The following is a 21,751-nucleotide window of genomic DNA, read 5'->3' as shown; positions in this document are numbered from 1 at the left end:
ATGCCGGAGTCCACAGCAGCACACAGGTAGAGGACTCTAGAAGGCTCCAGCGAGACAATGCTATGCTACTCAGAAAATACATGGCTAGCAAGACAACCTCCATGTTTTCCCCTGTGTGGTTTAGGCACTCAGGAGCAGGGAAGCCGTCAGAAGCAAACATGTCAGGGAACAATGATCACACCAAAAACGGACACGGAGACGTTCACAGACTTGACTCTAAACATACACAGGGTGCTTGTCACCCATCACCTCCCACACACACCCGCATCGGCCCAAAAGGAGTCCGTTCGGCTGCATCGCAGGCCATATGTCCAAGAGATGTCATGGGAAGAAATGGCTGGAGGCATAGAGTCTGGGCACCATAATCTCGTGGGGTTGTGTCTCTGCGGAGACCCTCCCCTTGCCAGGCTTAGCTGGAACCTGCACTCGGATGGAAGAAGGCGAGGGCGACAAAGTCAGGACGGGAGGAGGATGTTGCTGGGAAGCCATTATCCTCTCAGGGAAAGCGTGTTACACAGCATTCAAGCGGATGTCCCCACGTGGAATTTCTGTCGGTGTTTCTGGGGTGATACTTTTAATAATACGCTGTGGAGAAGAAAGAGACAACGTTATATACGTTTTTGGAATTTGGCAGGGTTGCAAAAAAACATTGCAGCATTCATATTAAAACAAAAGGTATCAGGGAGGGGAGGGCGGGGAGGGAGGGGAAAGGTGAGGAGCTGAAACCAAGGGCTCAAGTGGAAGGCAGGTGTTTTGAGAATGATGATGGCGACATACGTGCGAGTGTGCTGGACACAAATGACGTATGTACGGATTGTGAAAAGAGTTGTGTGAGCCCCTAATACAATGACTAATAAATAAATAAACAGAAGGTATCAAAATCACCTTTAGTAGCAAGTTAGAGTACCCCTACTGCCCTTCCTTAGGAAGGGACTCACCAATTATCCTTTCCCCCGAATCTGTAAAGTAACTAGGGAACCATGACGGCTCTGAGGGGAGAAAAGGAGTCTGAACAGACTCCTGACGGCTGTGCGCCTTTGAATGACTTGGGAAGGGGCACCCGTTAGTGTGAAGCACCACGACTGTCAGAAGAACAAACAGCTGTCTTGGAGGAATTGAGGACGGCGGGACTTGGCCTCCCACACTTTGGGCATGTTCTCAGGAAGGACCGGGCCCTAGAGAAGGGCGCTGCATTCGGTAAGACAGGATCAGTGAACGTGAGAAGACCCTCAACGAGCGGGATGGACGCGGCAACTGTCACAGCGGGCTCCACTGTCCTCGGCGGTGTGTGAGGATGGCACGGGGTCAGGCAGTGTTTCATTCTGTGACATGTAGGTTAGCTAAGGGTCAGAGTGGACATGACAGCAGCTTCCCTCTGACACAGAAGATGAGGCATCTACTCCTGTAAAGGGTCACAGTCTCGGAAACCCACAGGGGCAGTTCTGCCCTGTCCTCCAGAGTGGCTATGAGTCAGAATTGACTCGATGGCGGTGAGTTTAATTTTCTTTTGGAAAACAACATTCCTCTCCAAACAAGGCTTCGCCTAGCCACACAGGACATGGCGAGCAAACGGCATACAGGCTGGGCTCCGTAGACTCTGCATCTATTCTTTAGAGCAGGGCCAGGGAACATCTAGTCCACGGGCAATAGGAAGCCGGAGAAATTGTCAGTACTCACTCACCTCATCAAAGAGCAGCCCCTTCCAGCCATTGCATTAGGAGTGAGTTCATGAAATGTTTGACCAGTACGGCCCAAGAATGATGTTATAAATCTGCAGCGGTCCTCGGCTGAAAACAGATTCCCCTTCTCGGCTCCGGAGCACAGGTTCCCAAACTTATTTAGCTTCTCATTACCATTGGGTCAATGCCAACTCACAGTGACCATATAGGTAGGACAGGGTAGTACTGCCCCTGTGAGTTTCCGAGCTGGAACTCTGCAAGGGAGTAGACAGCCCTGTCTTTCTCCCTGGGAGGGGCTGGTGTTTTCGAACTGCTGACCTTGCAGTCAGCAGCTCAGGTAACCACTACACCACCAGGGCTCCTTTATTTGGCTTATTACTGTCCCCTTTCTAGAAAAAAAAAATTGCTCAGCGTCCCCTGGCAATTAAAGACTCTTGTACTGCAACCCACACATCAGGATAAAGTATAGCTCTTTTTCCAGCCCCTCTGGTTCGGTCCAGCACCCCCCAGAGCCATGCTCTAGAGTCACAGTGCACAGTGTCATTTGGTCAGCATAAGGAGCAGGGCATTACTGATTTAATTAATCCACCTGCAAAAGGGTGCTGATTGGCACAATGGTGCAAAGCATAACATAATTAAAATGTAAACAATGTGGTCATTTAAGGCATCAATCCTGAAACAAAAAAGAGGGGGATGGCTGGGCATCTCTCCTTTAGAAAGAGCTGAAATACAACAGAAGCGCTGGAAGCAACATGAACTACGCCAGTGCTTGGGTATGAAGTGTCTCAAACTGAAATGGTCTGAAATGGAAAACTTAGTGTCAAGGTGACATGAAGCAGCTCAGGGATGTGGGGAAGGAAAAAGAGCAGCTAGCTCCACAGATGCTCAGAAAGAAAATCTTTATTAAGTGACTTAGTAAAATCTCCGATGGCCCAAAGCCTGCACATATGGTGCGGAGATAAAACTGGATCTGAAAGCACACTGGGGTTTATTGACTTAAGGTGAAACTCTGCTCCTTGGCCCTTTTCTTTTAGAGTAAAAGTGCATGTGGTCCCTTCCCCTCTTGTCTATTTCCTGGTTTTACAGAGCCGCCTTCTGCTTAGGCAAATCCAAAACCAAACCCACTGCCACAGCGTCGATTCTGACCCTTAATGGTCCTGGAGGCCAGGACAGAACTGCCCCTGTGAGTTGTCCAAGACTAACTCTTAAGGGGAGTAGAAAGCCTTGTCTTTCTCTTGAGGATCAGCTGGTGGCTTCAAACTATTGACCTTGAGGCATGGAATTAAGAATGTTCTGAACTCATAGCGAATGACATTCACGACATTGCACCTTTTGTGTTGTTCATGCCCTATTATTCAGGCACCCAAATCTCAAACTAGGAATAGATGTTCAGAAAGAAAAACGGGACTGTAGAACTCTTCAGCCACTGAGACACTCCAGTCCCTAGGAAAGAGCAACCCCACACACTGTCCCCTGTCAGGTGACCACCGAGCCCCACATGGATGCCACAGGATAATCTCCAGGCACTGGGAACTGGACACAGATGACTAGCGGGTCAGGGGAGTCACGGGTACAGGCACAGAAGGGAGAACCCTATCAATATAGAACCAGGGTCAGGGTAGCAGGGAACGACATTATAAAACAGTATATCTGGCTTTTTTTTCATAATACTTAGGTGTATTTTCCATTTATTAAATAAATAGTTTAAGGGTTCATGTGAGAGGGGGGAGCAGGGAAGGAGAGAAAAACATGGAAAATAAGGAGCTGATTCCAAGAGCCCAAGTGGAAAGCAAATGTTTTGAGAATGATGAGGGCAACAAATGTACAAATGTGCTTGACACAATTGACATATGTATGGATTGTGATAAGAGTTGTATAGTTGTATGAGTCCCCAATAAAAAGGATTTTTAAAAAAATAGTCTTCCTATATTTGGCTTTTGTACCCTAGCCTCTACTCACCCATTCGGCTGCCTGTCTCCCAACAGACCAGGCCCATCTTTCTTTGCCTTATTTTCTCAGCAGGCCATTGCTAGATTATTCTTGCTTTTAAAATCTGCCAGACTCTGGCCTTCTGTAAGGTGATACCCAGCTAATCTAAGAAATGGGGTCCTGCTCACGTTTTCACAAGCACTTACTTACTGGGGATCCCTTCCACTATCTTTGTGCAGGGGACTAGTGGTTCTGCCACAACCACTGAATCAGGGATGACTCCCATGTTGATGTGGTTGTGTTTCAGGTGCTCATGATCCCTCTAAGCCGCCCCCTCTCCCCCATCACTGATGGTTCACACCATAAACCCCAACCTTGCATATGGCGAGGGCAAAAAAGAGTTAGCATATTGACTTTCCTTTACTCTTTCTTTTGGTTTTTAACCCAAACAAAGATTTCACCAGTGGCCTCCCTCCTTCCCAGGAGATTATCAGAGAGAGTGTGTGGGATTATGAATAGATATGATTGAGAGCCTTCTGGTGAGTGTCATGTGATGGTTGAAGGGCTGGCTAGTAACGAGCAAGAACCCTTTTCTCCCAGAAACGTTACCGGCGCCTCTCTTGCACACTGACACATACATACCTCCTTAAAGGTCCCCGGAGTGGTGATGAGCCGGTACGTTATATACGTCGGGATGCAGATGAAAGACGAGGTCCCTATGCAGTAGCCCAGGATGACACTCCAGTGTGGGTAACTATACTGGAAAAGCCGCAGCTGTGGGGGGCTCATCAGGAAACTGCAAATGATGAACTGAAACAGAAATTCCAAGAAACACTTAAAATCTCAGATGAGCCCATGCAGATGGAGGAGGTTCTGATAGCGAGAACACCAAATGGTAGCGCTAAAATCCTTCCAAGAGATGCCAGCGTGTGAGAATGTCCTAGAATGAACTCCAACACACACAATACACCCATTCCTGTACGCAGAGGCAACCATCCAACGCCGGACCAGACCCGCTGCCATCAAGTCCGTGCAGACTCACAGTGACCCCCACACCCCCACCCCGACACACACATACACTCTGGGTTTGCGAGACTGCAACCATTTGTAAGAGTAGAAAGCCCAGTCTGTCTCCCATGAAGCTGCTGGGGGCTTTGAACTGCCGACCACATGAATGGCAGCCCAATGCATAACCACTACACCACCCGGGCTCCTAAGGACCTTGTTTTTGTTTTCCTCCCTCCCCGCCCCAGGGCAACTCCTGTGGGGTGGAGGCCCGAGCCTCAGAATGATCTTGAGGGAAGTTAGAGCGGCCCCCCTGGAAAGGAGAAGACCCTGACTTCTGGCTCGCCAGCCCGTGGTGGACGAGCTTAGACACCGCCCCCGGCTCCTGGCACCCGTGCTGTTGCTTGTGGCTCCAGTGGATGCCGATGTGCACAGCCCACTGTGTGCAGAACACAGCTGCTCTATCAGCGCTTCAAGGCAGCTCCCTTTTGGAAGTCAAAGCCTGGGTCTGATTTCAGAGCCCCCTCTGGGTGCGTTTAAAACACCAATTTTGCAGCCAGTGGTTGAGTGCTAAATTGCTTCCGCCACCCAAGGAACCTCCAGCCAGATCCAGGGGCTCATGTTCCTCTCTGCCCTGTGGTTCCCCTGTTCCCGTGGTTCTCGGCTGTAATTGATTATTTGGGGTCAGCTGGAAGGGAGGTCCCTTGTGTCCAGGAGAGAAAATAAGATTCTTAAGGCTTGCAAAGTACCAGGGACTGTTCTTTCTCCTCTTTCTTCATTATGCTGCTTCGCCCGGGGCTTCAACAGGGAGGAAGGAGCACTGCCCACAGGGCATCTCAGCAAGGAATGGCTGGCTGCCACAAGCCCTCAGGATGGCGGGAGGCCCAGTGCACATTTCCACCGGGAAACTGCCTACCATGCGCCTCAGATACGCATCTTGCGAGGCTTTGTTTTTCATCTTTCTTTTTAGTTTGGTTTCCACAGAGTGTCTGTGCCTAGTAACCACTGTGCCGAAATCCTGATTGCTCTTGATTTAATTTAATTGTATTATTTCATAATCATAAAGAAGACAGTAATGTAAATTATTTGTGTGGGCAGACATCTATTTCTACCTCTCTCTCTCTTTTTTCCCCTTTGTCTGTAGGTAATAAAGTGAGAAATTGTTAAACACACATCCATCTTCTGGGCAGTGTTAGCCTAAGTCCAGGAGGAAGCTCTCACAATAGGAGCCTGGCCAATCGAAGCCATCCCTCTCCCATTTTACTCTCCTCACCACCGGGCCCAGCTACAAAGGGAGCTAATTTTGGAACAGGGGAAAAGCGGCTTTGGTTAGGAGCCATCCCCGTGGCGGCTGGTCTTGTCTTGACGTCAGGTGAATGCAAGCCGGAGCAGCTGTCCGAGAGCGCACGCTCTTGGCATGGTCAGTCACTGTTGTTTTGGAAACTCCCTCACATGCCCCAGCCTCGCCTGGTTCATATACAATATTTTCTTTTTTTGTAAGGTGACTTCAGTGAGAAAGAGTATTTTTAACAGGCTACTAGCTCTTTACTTGAAGCAGCCTTAACAAACCCCAAGCAGGGGCACTATTAAGTAAGCCCAGGAGTAGAAGTCAGATCTGCCCTCTACTTAATCGGGCACTTGAGCTCTTGGCTGGAGTGCAGGTGAGTGAAGTGATGTCACGGGAATTATGAGTAACGACATGTCTGGGGCTGACTGTCTACGGATTCTGTTGGACAAACAAGCCCATTGACCGGACATCAAGAATTTACCTACCCTTCCAACCGACCCCAGACCCCATCCCTGGGACCACCTGGCAGCCCAACAGCAGAGGGGCCTAGAATGTGAACTGACTATGGAGAGCGTGTGCCTCAGAGCAAATCACTCACAGGAGGCCAACGGGCAGCCTGGATCCACAAGCACAGCTCTGAAAAAGCAGGTGGTAAGAGGATGAAGCAGGGAGCCGTGGGAGGGGCGTGGCTGCATCCAGGGAAGTGCAGCTATGGTCGAATGGAAAACGAACTTGCTCTGTAAACTCTCACCAGCCTGCCAGCACCAATCACATCCATAGGGCTTACCCTGTCCGCGGGCCCACTTGAAGTTTACAGAAATGCCAGTAGCCCAAGGCCTGGGGCCAGGGTGAGGGTGAGCTGCTCAAGGCCCTCCCCTCCGGAGCCAGATTTCAGAGCGCCCCAAATTCAGGGATCCTGGTCAGTGATACGGATGTTTCGGAGTGATCCGAAGGCAATATTTTTAAAAGGCAGGCTCTGAGGGGGCTGAGTGAGAGAGGTCAGATCCTGCATTTCTTTCAAATGCGGATATTTCATTGTTGCCGATGCTTCATGCATTCGGATTTGGAAAACATGGCATCGCATTTTGCTTATCCTCCTCGCTTACTCCGTTGTTTGGTGCCGTCTTCTGTGACCCACGTCTGGGCTCTGCCTCTGGTTTCCTTAGAGAAGAGGGGCAGCAGAGCTAGAGCAGCTGCCCAGGATTGGTGTGAGCTAGGGCAAGGGGTGCGTAATAGACGCGTTGCATGGTTACCACTGAGCAGGGAGGGATGCAGTTTATTTACTGAAGTCCACACGACTGTGTGGTGGTGGAAGTCAGAACGGGGACCATAGAGACAAGGGATGGGTGTTTGTTCCTTAACATGGATTTGGTTACCTGAGGGACCCATGGGGAAGTACAAACCATGAACAGCTTCAGCTGCCAATGGAAACATTGGAGGTTTGAGTCTCCCTACAGATGCGTCAGAACAAAAAGCCCTAGCAATGTACTCCCACCTTCTGGCCTTCGAGAACTCCGCGGAGCACAGCGCTGCTGTACACACAGGGGGACGGGAGTCTGAATCGACTTCACAGCAACGGCCGGTCGTCCTGGTTGTATCAGTGGGCTCGATTTGAGCTGTCACTTATTTATATTCTTGGCTATGTATACGAAGGAGCTTCAAAATGTTTGTGGAAAAGTTCCATGACCTTTTCATTCAAATTGTCTACAGACTTTTGGAAGCTCCTTCATATATCTGTGGTGTGATGAATCCCTTTTACAGGGTCTTTCTTGCCATGTTCTTGTGGCTCCCGCCAAAAGTCTGGGTTGGACTGTGCATATAGGGTGCTTGGGGCTCACCGATGGGTTTGGACAGCTTGCTTACAATGCAAACAAAGAGGATTTTCATTTGTAAGGGTGGGACCATGCAAAAAAGATATACGACACTCTAACAAAAGATTGGTCCACGTGGATAGCCTGTGAGGCTTAAAATGAGCCACTCCAGAGAGGGAGAGAGGGGACCTTGCCACCAGGAGAGTGTCCCAGGGTTGAGAACCTCCTAGACCCAGGAGACGGAGGGAGGGAGAAGGGAAGGTGAGAGAACAGCTCTAACACTAGAGGTGGCACGAGATGGTGAGAGGCAGCAGCAGAGACAGGGGGGAAGCAGAGCCAGGGGACCAGTGTAAACCCACCAAGCAAGGTGGTTCCAGTGGAGAAACTGAGCCAGGGAGCTAGAAAGCTGGGAGCCTTTGGGCAGGACAGGTGATGGCAGAGTAGGGTCCCTCTGGAAACTTGTTGGCAGAGCTAGGCTTGCTGACCCGCCGACCGAGAGAGCCGAGTGCCTTTGCTCTGAGGCTTCCCGGCAGAGTAGGCTACCTTTGAGACTAGGTCAAGCTTAAGGACTCTGAAACACTTGTTGAGCAGGGCAGAGGCCAAGCCATGCCAAGAGGTCAAGGGACGAAAGATTGAGAAGCCAAAGTCTTAGAGAGAGGCCTGTCTCCAGGCACAATTGAGAAGCTGCCTTGATGGAAGAGCTGTATCCTAAGCTGTTCCTATCTTGAATCATAACCTGTGACCTCCTTACTCACCCCGCTAATTGTGAATGTAGTCTGTGAGTTCTATGTGGCCACTGCTCTGAACTATCAAACCCAACAGAGAAGAGCGTGTCGTGGGAGGGATGGCTAGAGTTGGAATTGGTGAAAAGTTTGGAGAGAGGCGGTCAGAAACCCTATACTGACATTCCTTACAATATGTTACACTGCAATAAAATGGATATTAGGAAGTATTTGAGAGTGAGTCTTTCCCCAGGGCAAGAGGGAGAAGAGACATGATAACTCACCAGGAGAAACAGAGGGCTGATGGCCACCCAGCAGATCTTCCAAAACCATCCGGGGCTGAAGCCAAGCATTTCTTTCACGTCACTGCAGAACTGAGTGATGCCTGGATTACCCAAAAGAGAAAGAGACTGCCTGAGAGGGGGCATGGACTGCCCTTTACCCATGATCCTCAGGGGTGCCGTGGCGCCCTGGATCAGCATTGAGAATGAAAGTGGATTCCGACTCTGGCCAGAGATAACGGTGCTGGAATATCCCCGAGAAGGGCCTGAAAGTGACAGAGGGACTTGGCACAAAGCTGCCTTTTCATGGCAAGCACGGCTCTTTCTGCCTAAAGTCCTCTGCCTCCCTGCCCCCCTAGGATCCCAGCCTGTTCTAGCTCCAGTACACATGTGTGTACATATGTGTGATGTTTACAGAAATAGATGTTACTGCTTTTCTAGAAAAGAAAGTCGTTTGTCAGTGAGTGGCGAAGCTGCCCAACAGATGCCGACTAGGCTCGCCCCCGGGCACTTTCAAAGCAACATGTGAACCACAGGATTGCCCATTCATACGCCAGATCAAGACCAGGTTTCTTCTATAAAAAAGAATGCAGCGGAAGTGAGAGCCGCAGACTCCAGCTGGTGAGAAATGGAGAAGGCAGGGACTGGGGGGCTGGGGCGGGTGAGTGGGGTGACTAGGGGTGGGGTGGCCCAGTGGTTGCTTTCCCAGGAGCTCCCAGCCCGTCTGCCCCATCGCATGCTTCGCACTTTGTCCTCTGAACTGAGGAAGTGGAGCGATTTCTCCTCTGGAGCAAAAAGCAGAGCGTGGGCCATGTGCCCGCTGCTCACCATGGGGCCTGTGTGAGGGCTGCCACGCTGAAGCGGTTTTATCCCGGAAGCTGGGAAAATAAAGATGTTGTTGGAGTGAAAGAGCACATCTTGTTGACTCTAAGGATGAAGGGAGGCCTCTCTGAACTCCATCACTTCAATTGCCTGTGTCCTCTCCATCCTCACCAGGGCCCCCTTTGCACCCCCGGTGGTTCTTCCTGGTCAGAATCCACCCTAGTGGACTCCAAGCCCTAGCGACGCTATGGGACGGAGTAGCCCTGCCTCCTAGGGCTTTCCATGCTGTGGTTCATCTTCACGGAGAAGGCGCGCTGGGGGCGCCGTGGGCTAGGGTGGGCGGCTAACTGCAAGGTCAGCAGTCGAAACCACCAACTGCTCTGTGGGAGAGAGACGAGGCTTTCCACTCTGTGACCAGCTCTATGGTTCTGCCCCGCCCCAGAGGGGCTCTAATGGCCTGAATCCACTAGGGCGGGAGGGAGACTCTTGAAGGAAGCTGCCGTCGCATCTTTCCTCCTGGCAACTGGTGGGTTCAAGCCAGCAACCTTTCATTCACAGCTGAGCGCGTAACTCCGAGCGGGCAGTCAGGATTTCACCGGGGCAGGCAAAGCAAACAGGACCATTCTAGCCCCATCCCTCGGCTGCAGGCCCCTGGCCTCTCAGCTCTGGCCGACCTTGAATCCGGAGCCCCCCATATCACAGCATCGCACCCTCACACAAAGCGTCCATGGGATGCTCGCTCTGTGTGGCCATCCGATCCTCCTCGCCAGCTCTCCGTGGGTCGGCTCCCGCCCGTCCCCTTGGGATGAACAGCTCCACGCGGCAGGAGCGGAAACCCACAGCTGTGCCCTTTGGCGCCTGGGCAATGTGGTATCCAGCGCGTGGAGGGCATGACCTGAGGCCCAAGGAGGCAATCAGCTGCCTCGATCTTATGACGATGGGAAGTCGGATCTTGTGAATGCGCCTGCCCTTCTCGGGTGAGCTCAGGCTTCCTGTGCCCCCTGGGACTGGCTGCTGGCCCTGGGGAGCGCCTTACCATAGAACCAAGACACGGCCACCGCCTCGATGAGCACGACCGTGAGGACCGCGGGCCCCGTGGCGTATTCCTCCAGCAGCTTCACCACGTAGGCCCCTCCCTGGAAATGAGAGTGGGACCCCAGTTACCACCACCCCTTCTGCAATAGTGTCCAGCTCGCCCGTCCTGTGCCCAAGTGGCATTGTAGAACGTGCACACAGTTTGCCATGGCTGATTGTTCAGAAGCCGATGCCCAGGTGCCACAGCCTGTTGCCGAGCCCCCAAGCCCCCTCCCTGGGGGTACTGCCCAAGGACAGCCTGCAAAACTACTTGGGGTCATTCTGAGAACTCATCCCCTTGGGCCCAGGGCCTATGCCCGGAAGGCTTTGCCAAGCGGGCCAGGTTCCGTGCCACCCCCGGGCACTCTCGCTTACTCGCTTCCTCTCCCCACCAAGTCTGTGTCCAATTCCTAGTGGGATCTGTTGCCAACATTCGTCTCCCTCTAGCCTGCAGTGTGCCCACCTCCAAAGACCGGGACGCCCTCTGGGAGAGGGCAGAGACACGGAGCAGGCTGGCCCGGCCGCGCCTTCTGCCCTGGCCCGCAACTCCCTCGGGTCCTCTCAGCCCTCCCGCTCTGCAAACCCGCCACCACCATGACCGAGGTGCCCCAAGACACGCATCCGCAAAGCCTGCCTTGAGGTGGGAGACAAGCGGAGGAGGTATTGTGCACAGGACACTATCTGCCTCACAACTGCAGGAGGAGGACTTCTGAGCCATGGGACATTCTCTGGAGTCACCAACAAGAGATGCCATCTGTCCAGGGCAGTACTCCCATGAACGGTGACCAGGCTCTCCCATTGGCCCCGAAGGCATGGCGTTGTGTGGCATGGGAGGAGTGCACCCCTGTCACAGGTGAGGGCGGTGGTACTCACAAAGGTCAGGGTGACCAGGGATCCAAAGAAGCAGGTGATGACCACGCCGAGCACGCACCATTCCCGGCGCTTGGCCCAGACATGCGGGAATTCATCCAGCACTGCCGTGATCACTCCCTCCAGGCCTGCAAACTGAGAGGCCCACACGGCAAGGTGGTCACCTGGGGCTCGGGGATAAGCCGGGCACCTCCCAGGACCGTGAGCAGGAGGGAGGGAGGGAGGGTCTGGAAGGTTGCTGAGGGCCAAGCCAAGCCAAGCCAGTGCCCCAGACCCACCAGCCCACGAAGCTGGGGCTCCGCCTTAACCAGCGCGAGGCACTGCTTCATACACTAGACAGACTCCGAGGCCCAGGAAGGACCTTATCTTGGTGTTTAGGGGCCTTATCTGGTCAAGGGACCGTGTACAAGAGTAACAGTTCACGCCTGCTGTGCCCTTGGACTGTGATAGACACTTCCCTCACCTTGTGCCCTTAATGAGCAGTGAGCGCTGTCACTGAGGCTTGGGGAGCTGAAAGCGAGGGCAGCCAGCACTAACTTGGGCTGGGCCAGCTGTGGGGAGAGAGTGGGTACAGCTTCCTCCTCCTCCTCCTCCTCGTGATCTTTCAGTCACGCCCCCTCCCATTCACTCACCGTGCTGTCCAAGCCCAGTGTGATCAACATCAGGAAGAAGATGATGGCGAAGAATGTGGATGCCGGCATGTTGGCGATGGCTTCTGCATAGGTGATGAAGAGGAGGCTGGGGCCTGAGACGGACGGGGAGAAAGGGAGGGGTCACCAAAGCCGGCCCTACTCAGAGGTCACAGGGGAAACCTCAGCCAGACAGGGGGCTGGAAAAACCCCAAGACTAGCCAAGTTGCACACAATCACAATTATATCGTAATTCGGTGTTTTGTGTGGAGGCCAGGGTCAGGAGCTCCAAACCACCCCCCGCCCCCCATTTAGCACCGTCAGTTGTCTTAGCTCCTAAAGAGTAGGAAACGTTCATTGTATTGGAGTCCAGGGTGGCTTAGTGTTGCTGGGGAACATGGCCTCAACCTCTAGTGAGCTTGCTAGGGGAACCTCCTTAAGGTGGAGGGGGCGGGGCAGAGAGGGGCAGAGCACCCCAAAAGGCCAAGCACATGTTGTAGTGAGCAGGATGCCCTGTGACTCCTCCTCCTCATGTCCCGTGACCCTTTTTCACACCAGCTGCTCTTTTCTTGATCCATGAGAACCTCCCGACACCCGCGCCTGGCAGGGGCAGTCACGCTGTTTCTCCCCAAGGGGCGGGTCTGAGGACGGTTAATCATTTGCTCTGGGATTTGGTCATCTAGACCATAGGTTCCCAAACTTATTTGGTCTACTGCCCCTTTTCAGGAAAAAAATGACTCCATGGCCCACCTGGCCATTAAAAACGTCCATGAGTTGGCATTGACTAGATGGCACGGTTTTTGTTGTTGTTTTGGATCATTCCCATGTCCTCCAGGAGACCGTATCACCCATTTTAGGAAACACTGATCTAGACCCAAAGGCCTGAAGTCATCCTTCCTAACCCACAGTATAGTCAAGCCTCGCGATTGGGTGCCAGGTATTTGTCCCTGGGCCCGAACACACGGGGAGGTTGGGTTTCTCCACAAATCTTTGGAACATGTAATGGAAACATCTTTTACAAACTCAGTCCTGCAAAACAAAACACAGCTCTGCCAACAACGCAGTCTACCCAGGAGGGGCTAGAAAATGCATGAAAAAATTCCACGCTCTCTTCCTCGCAATTTTCCACGAACTTTTTGAAGACCAGTCCTTTGGGAGAGTCCACTTCCCTGTTTAGTGTCGTTGAAAAGAACATTCATTCATATGACAGCTACTCGCAGTCAGAAGAAACCCTGGCCCTAGCAAGCCACTAGGAGCAAGAGGCCTACAGAGCACCGGAGGCTCTACCTGCATCTTTGGCCACCTCAGACACATCCTCGTTCCTCATCTCAGCCATGTACCCGAGCACCGTGAAAATGACAAAGCCCGAAACGAAGCTGGTCATGCAGTTCACCACGCTGGTCACCAGGGCATCTCTGGGGAGAAGAGGGAGGTGGCTGAGACATTTCTGTGGTCTGGTCCCCCACCCTGCCTGACCCCACCTGTCTTGGTAAGGGTGAGCTGGTGACAGACCTCGGGGCTGGCCTGTCACCCCCTCCCCTCTCCCGACACCCTGTCCGCTCAGGCAGGTCAGATCACCCTGAGAGCTGTGTTACCACCATGCTTGGCCAAGGGTGGGCTGGAGTTAGCGGGATGGGGGGGTTGTGTGTCAGGGAACCAGCAGCTTAGGGGTTGATTTGAGAGATGATCCTGTTGAGTCCATTGTGATTCACGTGACCCGGGAGGCCAGAGTAGAAGGCTACACAGGGTTTTCTAGGCCGTGACAGGAGCCCTGGTGGGTTTGCTGGGTTGCTCTTTGGGCTGCTAACCACAAGGCCAGCAGTTCAGGACCACTAGCTGCTCTGTGGGAGAAGTCTCAAAACAGGGACGGTTCTACTCTGCTCCACAGGGTGGCTAAGCCTTGGGACTGACCCTATGGCAGTGAGTTTTGGTTTCGTCTGATATTTTGGAAGCAGATTGCTAAGCCCTCTGGGTGAGTTAAGCAGCCCCCCACACCTTAGACTTGTCCATTTCCAACAAGTCTTGCTGTGAGACATGGGTCGGAGTAGAGACCAGGAGAGGGTCCTTGGCTCACAATTGTAGAGCCCTCAGAGCTAGACTTTGCATGAGGGTGGTGTGTGTGCTTATGCGTAATAATAGAATCTATAATTATGCACATTATCCTACATAATGTATTAAATCAATGCAATTAATGTATTAATACAAATCAACACAGTAAACAATATCTCATGTATTATATATGTTATATATACTATAGAATGTATTATATAGAAACAGTGTAACTATCTGTTCCACACACACACACACACACACACACACACACGGAGGCTTCTGCGTGTATGGGGAATGGAATTAAAAGATAATAAATTTTTTGAAGCCCTCCCATGTATAATGCAACCTTTGCCACTTCCATTTTTTTCCCTTTCCAGTGACACTGATTCGGTGCACTTCAGTGCCGTTGGCTACACTCATTGTGATGTGCAAGCGTCACCTGTATCTCACGTCCCCCCACCATGCACAGACGAGCAGCATGCTCTGAACAACCCACCCCGGTGACCTCTCACAAACTCTGATGCCCATGTAGGTGCCTATTCAGGTGGAGACCTTTGACATCCAGTGGAAATGAAGTCACAGACTGCCTCCAAGATACCCCCTGGCCCCACACACATACCAAACCAAACTCACTGTCATTGAGTCAGTACCGACTCAGAGTGACCCTGAAGGACAGGGGAGAGCTGCCCCGGTGCGTTTCCGTGACTGCAACTGTGTGTGGCAGTAGACAGCGCTGTCTTTCTCCGCAGATTTAAAAGATGACGTCACCATACAACAGCAGGACCAACACAAGATCATACTGTCCGTGGTTCATGTCATCTCCTTAGTTAAAGAATAAATACTGTACTTCTCGCAGAAACAGCACAATTAAGTTGCTGAGCATTGCCAACAGAGATAGAACATTTTTGAGAGCCAAGTCTAAAGATGATGAATAATATTCAAATTATAATCCTTGTTTGGGTCAAACATTCTGGGATGAGATTTTTGCCACAAAAATGATGGCAGGTTGTGTAGCAGTACGTAAATGATCGCCTTGTGATTTTGGGTGGTAAAGCCATCAGCTACTTACATTGAAACATTTGCTGTACGTTGCAATTCCTGTAGCCCTGTTTGGGATTTTTTTTTTTAAGCAGCTTTTTAACACAGAGGGACTCTCACTACACAGAAGTGAATGAGTGGTGCAGGGGATGTTCTCATTGGGGGGGGGGTGCTCTGGGCCGGGTGAAGGCCCCTGGCCCCTAGCTCCAAGTCTTCCTCCAGCCAAGCTACCTTCCACTTGCCCCACTTCGAAGCTTTGCTGGGGGACAGCAGATACTCACTGATAGCAGTTATTGTTGAATTTATTGTAGCTAGCAAAAGCCAGGAGGACCCCAAAGCCAGGGCCGAGCGAGAAGAAAATCTGAGCAGCAGCGTCCACCCACACCTGGAACACAGCAGAGGGGAGGGCCTGGGGTGTCGGGGCGCAGGGGAGCGGGGCGAGTGGGCGGGGCCTCACAAGCCTCCATTCTCTGAAAGCTTCCAAGGGTCCCGCAAAGACAGCCACTTATCAGGAATCCACAAGTGGGATTGCCATCCACCAACCCCGTTGCCTCAACCGTGTGTTCGTGCTTGTATTTCGGGGTTAAAGGGTCATGGCAGTTGGAAGGCAAGTTTCCGTGGGTCTTACTGTCCCATTTGGAGGAAGGGCGCATTTCAGGTAGTCAAATGATGGGCAAGCTCACTCAGTGTCCCCACCCCCCCACCCCCGTGTCTTACCCCCGTTTCCAGGAGTTTCTGCCAGTTGGGTTTCAGGTAAAAGAGGACACCCCGCCAGGCTCCAGGGAGGGTGGCCCCGCGCACCAGCAGGACCGAGAGGACGATGTAAGGGAATGTCGCCGTCACCCACACCACCTGTAGGAAGGGGGACACCAGGAAGTCCGCATCGCCACGGTGGTGAACTGGGACGCTGCCAGAGCGGAAAAGGACACTGGGGTGGCTTCAGCCCCTGCCCTAAGTTCCTGGCAGGTTTTCTAACAGGAAGCGCTCATGAAGGAAGAGGTTCAGTGTGGGTGTCATTCGTTGGAGAAAAGAGACTCTACCTTCTCCTTCCGTCCCCCCAGGAGGTGTCATGGGAAGAGCACAGGCTTTAAAGTCAGACAGACAGGAACTGGAGCCATCGCTCGGCAGTGCCTTCGCGTGGCGCTCAGACACTGCTCGGTGGCATGCCATGCCCAGGGTGTGCTATCCGTGTCACCACGGGACCCAGGGGGCTTTCACTGTTGGTGGGCGTGGGAATCCTATCAGGGTTCTTGGGATTGCCCACGCCGAGATTTTCTCGCAGGTGTGGCGGCCAGCTTGAGCAGCAGGCAGTGTGATTGTTGCCCATCGCGGGCTGGTTGGGCTCTGGGTTCTGAGCTGAAACCCCTTGGGGCCCGTGGGAGACCTGGACCACCTGCCAGGGTCCTCGCTCACCTTGCCGGAGGTTTTGACGCCTTTCCAGATGCTGAAGTAGATCACGGTGAAGATCAGCATGATGCACAGGGCAAGCTGCCAGCTGATGCCCCCCAGGTCCTGGAGCCCCTTCGACCGGTGGATCTGCAGCACATGGCGCCTGGCGGCAGAGAGAGAGGTGTGTGAGCAGGTCCGACGGGGACGTGCACTAAACAACCCACATGCTCCAGGAGTCACCGTGCTGCAAGGCCCTTGTGTCCCCCGGCCTGGAGGAGAGCCGCTCACTCAGCCACCAGCCCTGAGAAGACCTCTGAGCCCAGAAGCACATGGCCGGGCTCACCTCTCCAGGCTGGGAGCGAAGCCCCTCTCATCAACACGACTGCCATCTTAACACACGAAGGTCCTGTACATGTGGGTCCTAGGGCCGGCCCCTCTACCACCCCAAACTTGCCCTCTCTTCAGACTGCTACACTTAAAGAAGCTTCTCCAATCATCTCCCCAAAGAGAGATGCCACTTCTGCAGTGGACGCAATGAGCCAGAAACCCCCGAAGTCGCGTGTCCCGTGTTTTTCTTCCAGTGACCACTGGCTAGGAAGAGGGCCCGGGAAAAGGGTGGTTTTGAAGCAGGAGAGGCATTTTGGAATGTGAAGGTGGGGACCAGCCTGGCCCAGTAAGAAGGAGGGGAGAGGCTCACGGGGGTCAAGTTAAAGAGCACTCCGAGCAGTCTCCCAACTCCAAGTCCGGCCTGGGAACCTTCTTTGTCCCGGTCTCGCTCACATCTGCTGACCAGCATCAGATCTCAGAAAGACCTCTCTGTCAGACAGCCCCCACCACCACCCTGGCTGCCGAGCACGTACGTGTAAAATTCTTCGGCAGGGGAAGTGGAGTGGAGGGTCCAGGTGACGTTGTCCTCGGAGAAGTAGTTGGTGCAGTTGCCGGTGTTCCAGGCGTTCTTGCAGCTGGTCCAGGGCAGCTGGTCGGTGAAGGAGGAGAGGAGGTAGTAGAGAGCCCAGGCCATGATGGTGTTGTAGTAGGAGGCGATGTAGAAGGCAATTATGCAGATGGCGTAACCGATGCCTGGGGGACAGGGGAGAAGACGCGCTTCAAGGTTGACCCAGCATGAAGGATGGAAACTGGCCCTCCAGGGCCTTGTAGCCCGGGGGAGGGCTAGGGGCGGGCTATTGTGGAGCGCATCAAGTTGGCGCCAACTCATGACAAGTGCAAGGTCAACAGAATGCAGCTCTGCCTGGCCCTGCCCCAGCACAGGCGTTGGCCATATGAGCCCTACCACCGAGGCCTCTCTGTATTGGGGGTGCCTTCCCTACCACCGAGGCCTCTCTGTATTGGGGGTGCCTTCCAACCCACAGGGGCTTATCTCCCAGTGCTTAATCCACACAGGATTCTGTTGTGCTCCAGAGGGTGTCCGCCGGCTAAGTTTTGGAAAGAGAGGGCCAGGCTTGTCTTCCATGTCTCTTGTAGGAAGAACTGCTTTCCTAACGATGGGTGACCCCCGGTGGCTTTGGAATATCAGGGTATAGCTTCCAGCATTACAGCAACATGCAGGCCACGAACTGACGGGCGGGTGGTGAAGAGGTGCGGACTGCCACCTGTTCACTCCCCAAAGACTCAGGACGATGGGGGGGGGCGTGGGGGGGGGCCAGTACCTTAGTCATAAAACGGGTACTTCCGAAGTGACGTGTTTTAGGAAATGGGTGTGCTTTCTGCTAATGCTTTTAAAATGTGTCTTATTTTACACTCGATGGCATTTGGTTTGTCTGAATGAATGACACGCATTCTATTGCAAACTTATCCTGTCGTTTGCTTCTCCTCCCCCTTTACCATTTCTTTTCTTGTGATAAAAACAGGTGCGACAAAATTCCTCTTACCCATTGTTACAGTCCGGGATGTAATTGGCCAAGTTATCTTCCAGGGAAACCGAGGCCGAGTGGTTTCAAAGGAAGGGCCCCCTGTCCACTCCCACCCCTCCCTTGGGAGGTCCCACTCACCCCCTCCTGCAGCCCCTCACTGACCTTTGAAGATGGGGCAGATTTTCCTCCATATGGAGATGCACCCGTTGCGGTGGTACTGGCCCAGCGCGAGCTCCATGTAGAAGAGTGGGATCCCTCCGAAAATGGCCATGATGGTGTAGGGGAGGAGGAAGGCTCCTGAGAGAGGTGTGGGCTTTCACTCCCTGACCCCGTTCACCTGGGCAAGCCTCCCCCCACCGCGGGAGGGGAAGGAGGGGCTTCACAGAGCCATCCTCCGCCAGAGGCCTGCCTGCTGTGTGCCCTTGTCTTAGGCGGCATGGCGGGAGGAGGTTTGGGAGCTTCCTGGGAGAGAAAGCTGGGATTGGGAGTCAAGAGACTAAGCTTCAGTCCCAGTGCCCCCCCCCGGACCCCCTCCCCAGGACTTCCTTCCCTATGAGAGGGCAGGCTGGATAAGAGCTGAGGTTCCCAAGCCCAGCCACCTGGTGAGCTTAAAACACCCGGATTCCTGGATCCATCCCGGATATCCTGAAGCAGTGCCCCCAGGCACAAGCACAACATGCATGGTTTTCTGGGTGACTCTCATGCAATGGGCTTGTAGACCAGCGTGAGGGCCCCTTGGGTCAACTCACCAGCAGGGTGCCTGCCAGCTTGTCTCCAAGCCCCTGGCTATTAATGCTGGATTACACGGCGCCAGACATATGGTTAGTGATGCTTGGATACCTGCCCATAGTTCCACTGAGCCAGAACCCTCCTGCAAAAACCACCTTTGCAGGTGTGCTAAAACAAGCATGCTTCGTCCATGGACAGGCTGCTGTGTCCTGGACCCCAGGGGACTGTGTGGCTGCGACGGAATGCCTGGCATCAGTCCCATGGGCGCATCAGCTGTGTTTTTCCCTGATAACTTTCCCTCACATAAAGTACTTTGAACCTGAGAACTCAAGTCAGTGCCGGTCAGAAAGGCCCCGCCTAACTCCCCGGCACCCTGGGTGACTCCGCTTGAGAAGAACCACGCTGTTTCTTCTGCGGTTTTCACCCCGAGGGTTTGTGCAACCGGTGGGGCCCCAGCTCCTCATGTAACACTCAGGCTAAAGGTGGGTCCTCTCAGGCCATCGATGAGGTGATGGGGGCTTCCTCTCCTCCCCGCCAGGGCACTCTGGGCCCCAGGGACCCATCTGGAAATGTCTTTTGCAGCTGCAAGCAACATGCACTTACAAAACAAAACAACCCTCACGGCCAGGGAGTCTTGTCCCCTCCTAGGGGCCTTGTAGCACAGAGTAGAACTGCCCCTGCAGGTTTCTGAATCTGCTTCCATGTGTGGGAGCAGGAGCCTCACCTTTCTCCCAAAGAGCAGTTGGTAGATCTGAACTGCTGACCTTGCAGTTACTAGCCCAACGCTTAACCACTGTGCTACCGTGGCTCCTTGCTGCTTGGACAGAAGTCCTTTCCCAATGCAGCAGATCCACGCCACGCTGCTGGGTTGTGGAAGACATGGAGGGGACACACATGATGTAGCCCCCAAGCCTCTCCGAAATCTATTGTCGAGGCTCTGCCAAAGCAAATATTGCCTGATTCGACATTCCTGGGCCTCACAGGAAGGCCAGTTTCCTTCCAGGACCCACCATCTGTAACTGCTCTCCCAGGCTCTGCTCCACCCACGGTCACCTAGCCATGCCCACAGCCAGCTGCCACGTTTGAAAAACTGCCCTGCTCCCTGCTCTGGACCCTTTGAGGGGTGCCGGGACGAACAAGAGGTGGCACTCTCTTGGAGGGGATAGATGGTCTTTCCATGTGTGGTTGGGGGTGCGGGGGGCTGGCATTCATTTCCCGGTAGGCCTAAGGTTCAGATTTAGATCAGGTCCAGATGGGGGAACTCAGGACTACACGTCTCAGTGGAAGCCTTCTCTGACTTCACCCTGGCCGGTAAGTGTCTGGGACCTGGAAATCACCTTTCAAGATTTTCGTGTGCAGATCTAGCCCTCCACCTCCCACCCCTCCAGGACCTTCTGAGAGGGACCAGCCACCTGGAATAGACGGCCCTTCCCCGCCCCCCTCTGCCAAGGTGAAGGGCAGAGTTTGGAGGAGGTACGGATGAAAGAAGGGGCCCTTCTGGAGAGGAGGCATCAGGCATGATGGAAATCTGGTGAGCTGGACTTTGGGGGGGGTCATCATCCAGCGGTAAAACTCCAAGGGCCTCGACAGGCTGATCTAAGCTTTTGTCTTAGGGACGGGTTGACTTGGAGGCCAGCTTGAGAGTCTAAGCAATTATGCTCCGGGACTGAACCTGGCCCCACCCTGCATCAGTGCAGTGCGTCAGAGCCCGTGCCAGGGCCCAGGACACCCACCTCCTCCGTTCTGGTAGCATATGTAGGGAAAGCGCCAGACATTGCCCAGGTCCACCGCGTAGCCGATGACTGACAGGAGGAAATCCACCTTCTTGCCCCAGGTCTCCCGTTCCCCCTGGTGAACCTCGGCCACTAGGGCGGCGGTGGCTGCTGGCGGGGTGTCATCTCCTGCACCCGGGCTCGGGACTGTGGAGTACCCGTTGGAGATGTGGCCGGGCTCCGCTTTGTCACCGGGGGCAGAGGTGCCTTTCCGCAGGACTCCATTTTCCTGACAGTCTGCTCCCTCCATCCTGGGGGACAGCTCCTTCTGAGAATCCAAGGGCGTGGTCTCCATGCTGCGGCTTAGACCAGGACACCTGCTTCCATCTGCCAGAGGCCTGAGGGCAATCACGGAATTCCCGGTCCTGGGATCCCTCGAGCTTTACAGAGATGGGATGGTGCGCTCTGGTGGGGAGGCATGCAGAGGGAGGAGAGTAAAATCAGGCATCGCACTTGTTGTCGGTGTTATGACATCATCATACCTCTTACACGACATCAGTGAATAGGAAGACACCCCCAGACCCCACGGGGGTCAAGACACCAACTCAAAATGATACCCAGAGGCCCTAAACTTGTTGCCAGCATGTCAGTCCCAGCCCGTGGTGACCCGGCATGTTCAAGGGAGGGTCTTCTCGGCTATAACCATGATGAAAGCAGACTGCCAGGCCTTTCCCCGGCACCACCACTGGGTGGGTTGGCACTGCTCACCCATCAGGTCATATCACAACCAAGAAATGTGTGATGTAAGATCCAAACAAACAAAACACACAACAACATAAAATAGTTAGCA

The 21,751-nt window shown here is 53.5% G+C and overlaps 1 protein-coding gene across 1 annotated transcript; it reads right to left on the bottom strand.

Annotated features, from left to right (window-relative positions):
- On the bottom strand, positions 1-21,360 carry SLC6A4 (solute carrier family 6 member 4). The gene is made up of 13 exons (XM_075559237.1): positions 20,923-21,360; positions 18,623-18,757; positions 17,450-17,669; positions 16,614-16,752; positions 15,918-16,052; positions 15,482-15,585; positions 13,398-13,525; positions 12,114-12,226; positions 11,485-11,616; positions 10,574-10,673; positions 8,719-8,819; positions 4,251-4,418; positions 1-585 (listed from the first exon to the last, which is right to left on the bottom strand). Exons 1-13 carry the CDS (start codon positions 21,254-21,256, stop codon positions 511-513), a joined length of 1,884 nt encoding a protein of 627 aa, XP_075415352.1. The 5' UTR covers positions 21,257-21,360; the 3' UTR covers positions 1-510.
- Between the last annotated feature and the right edge of the window lie 391 nt (positions 21,361-21,751).

This window comes from Tenrec ecaudatus, chromosome 10 (genome assembly GCF_050624435.1).
Source record: "Tenrec ecaudatus isolate mTenEca1 chromosome 10, mTenEca1.hap1, whole genome shotgun sequence".
Classification (NCBI taxonomy): Eukaryota; Metazoa; Chordata; class Mammalia; order Afrosoricida; family Tenrecidae; genus Tenrec; species Tenrec ecaudatus.
This window is presented reverse-complemented; position numbering and strand designations above follow the sequence as displayed.

Excerpts from the sequence above, each read along its gene's own strand:
- SLC6A4 (XM_075559237.1), bottom strand. The coding sequence starts at position 21,256 with ATGGAGACCACGCCCTTGGATTCTCAGAAGGAGCTGTCCCCCAGGATG. Across the intron at positions 11,617-12,113 it reads CACTGGGCTTGGACAGCACG|TTTGCAGGCCTGGAGGGAGT; the intron begins GTGAGTGAATGG and ends TGGGCCTCTCAG. Across the intron at positions 4,419-8,718 it reads TCAGCCCTCTGTTTCTCCTG|TTCATCATTTGCAGTTTCCT; the intron begins GTGAGTTATCAT and ends TTTCTGTTTCAG.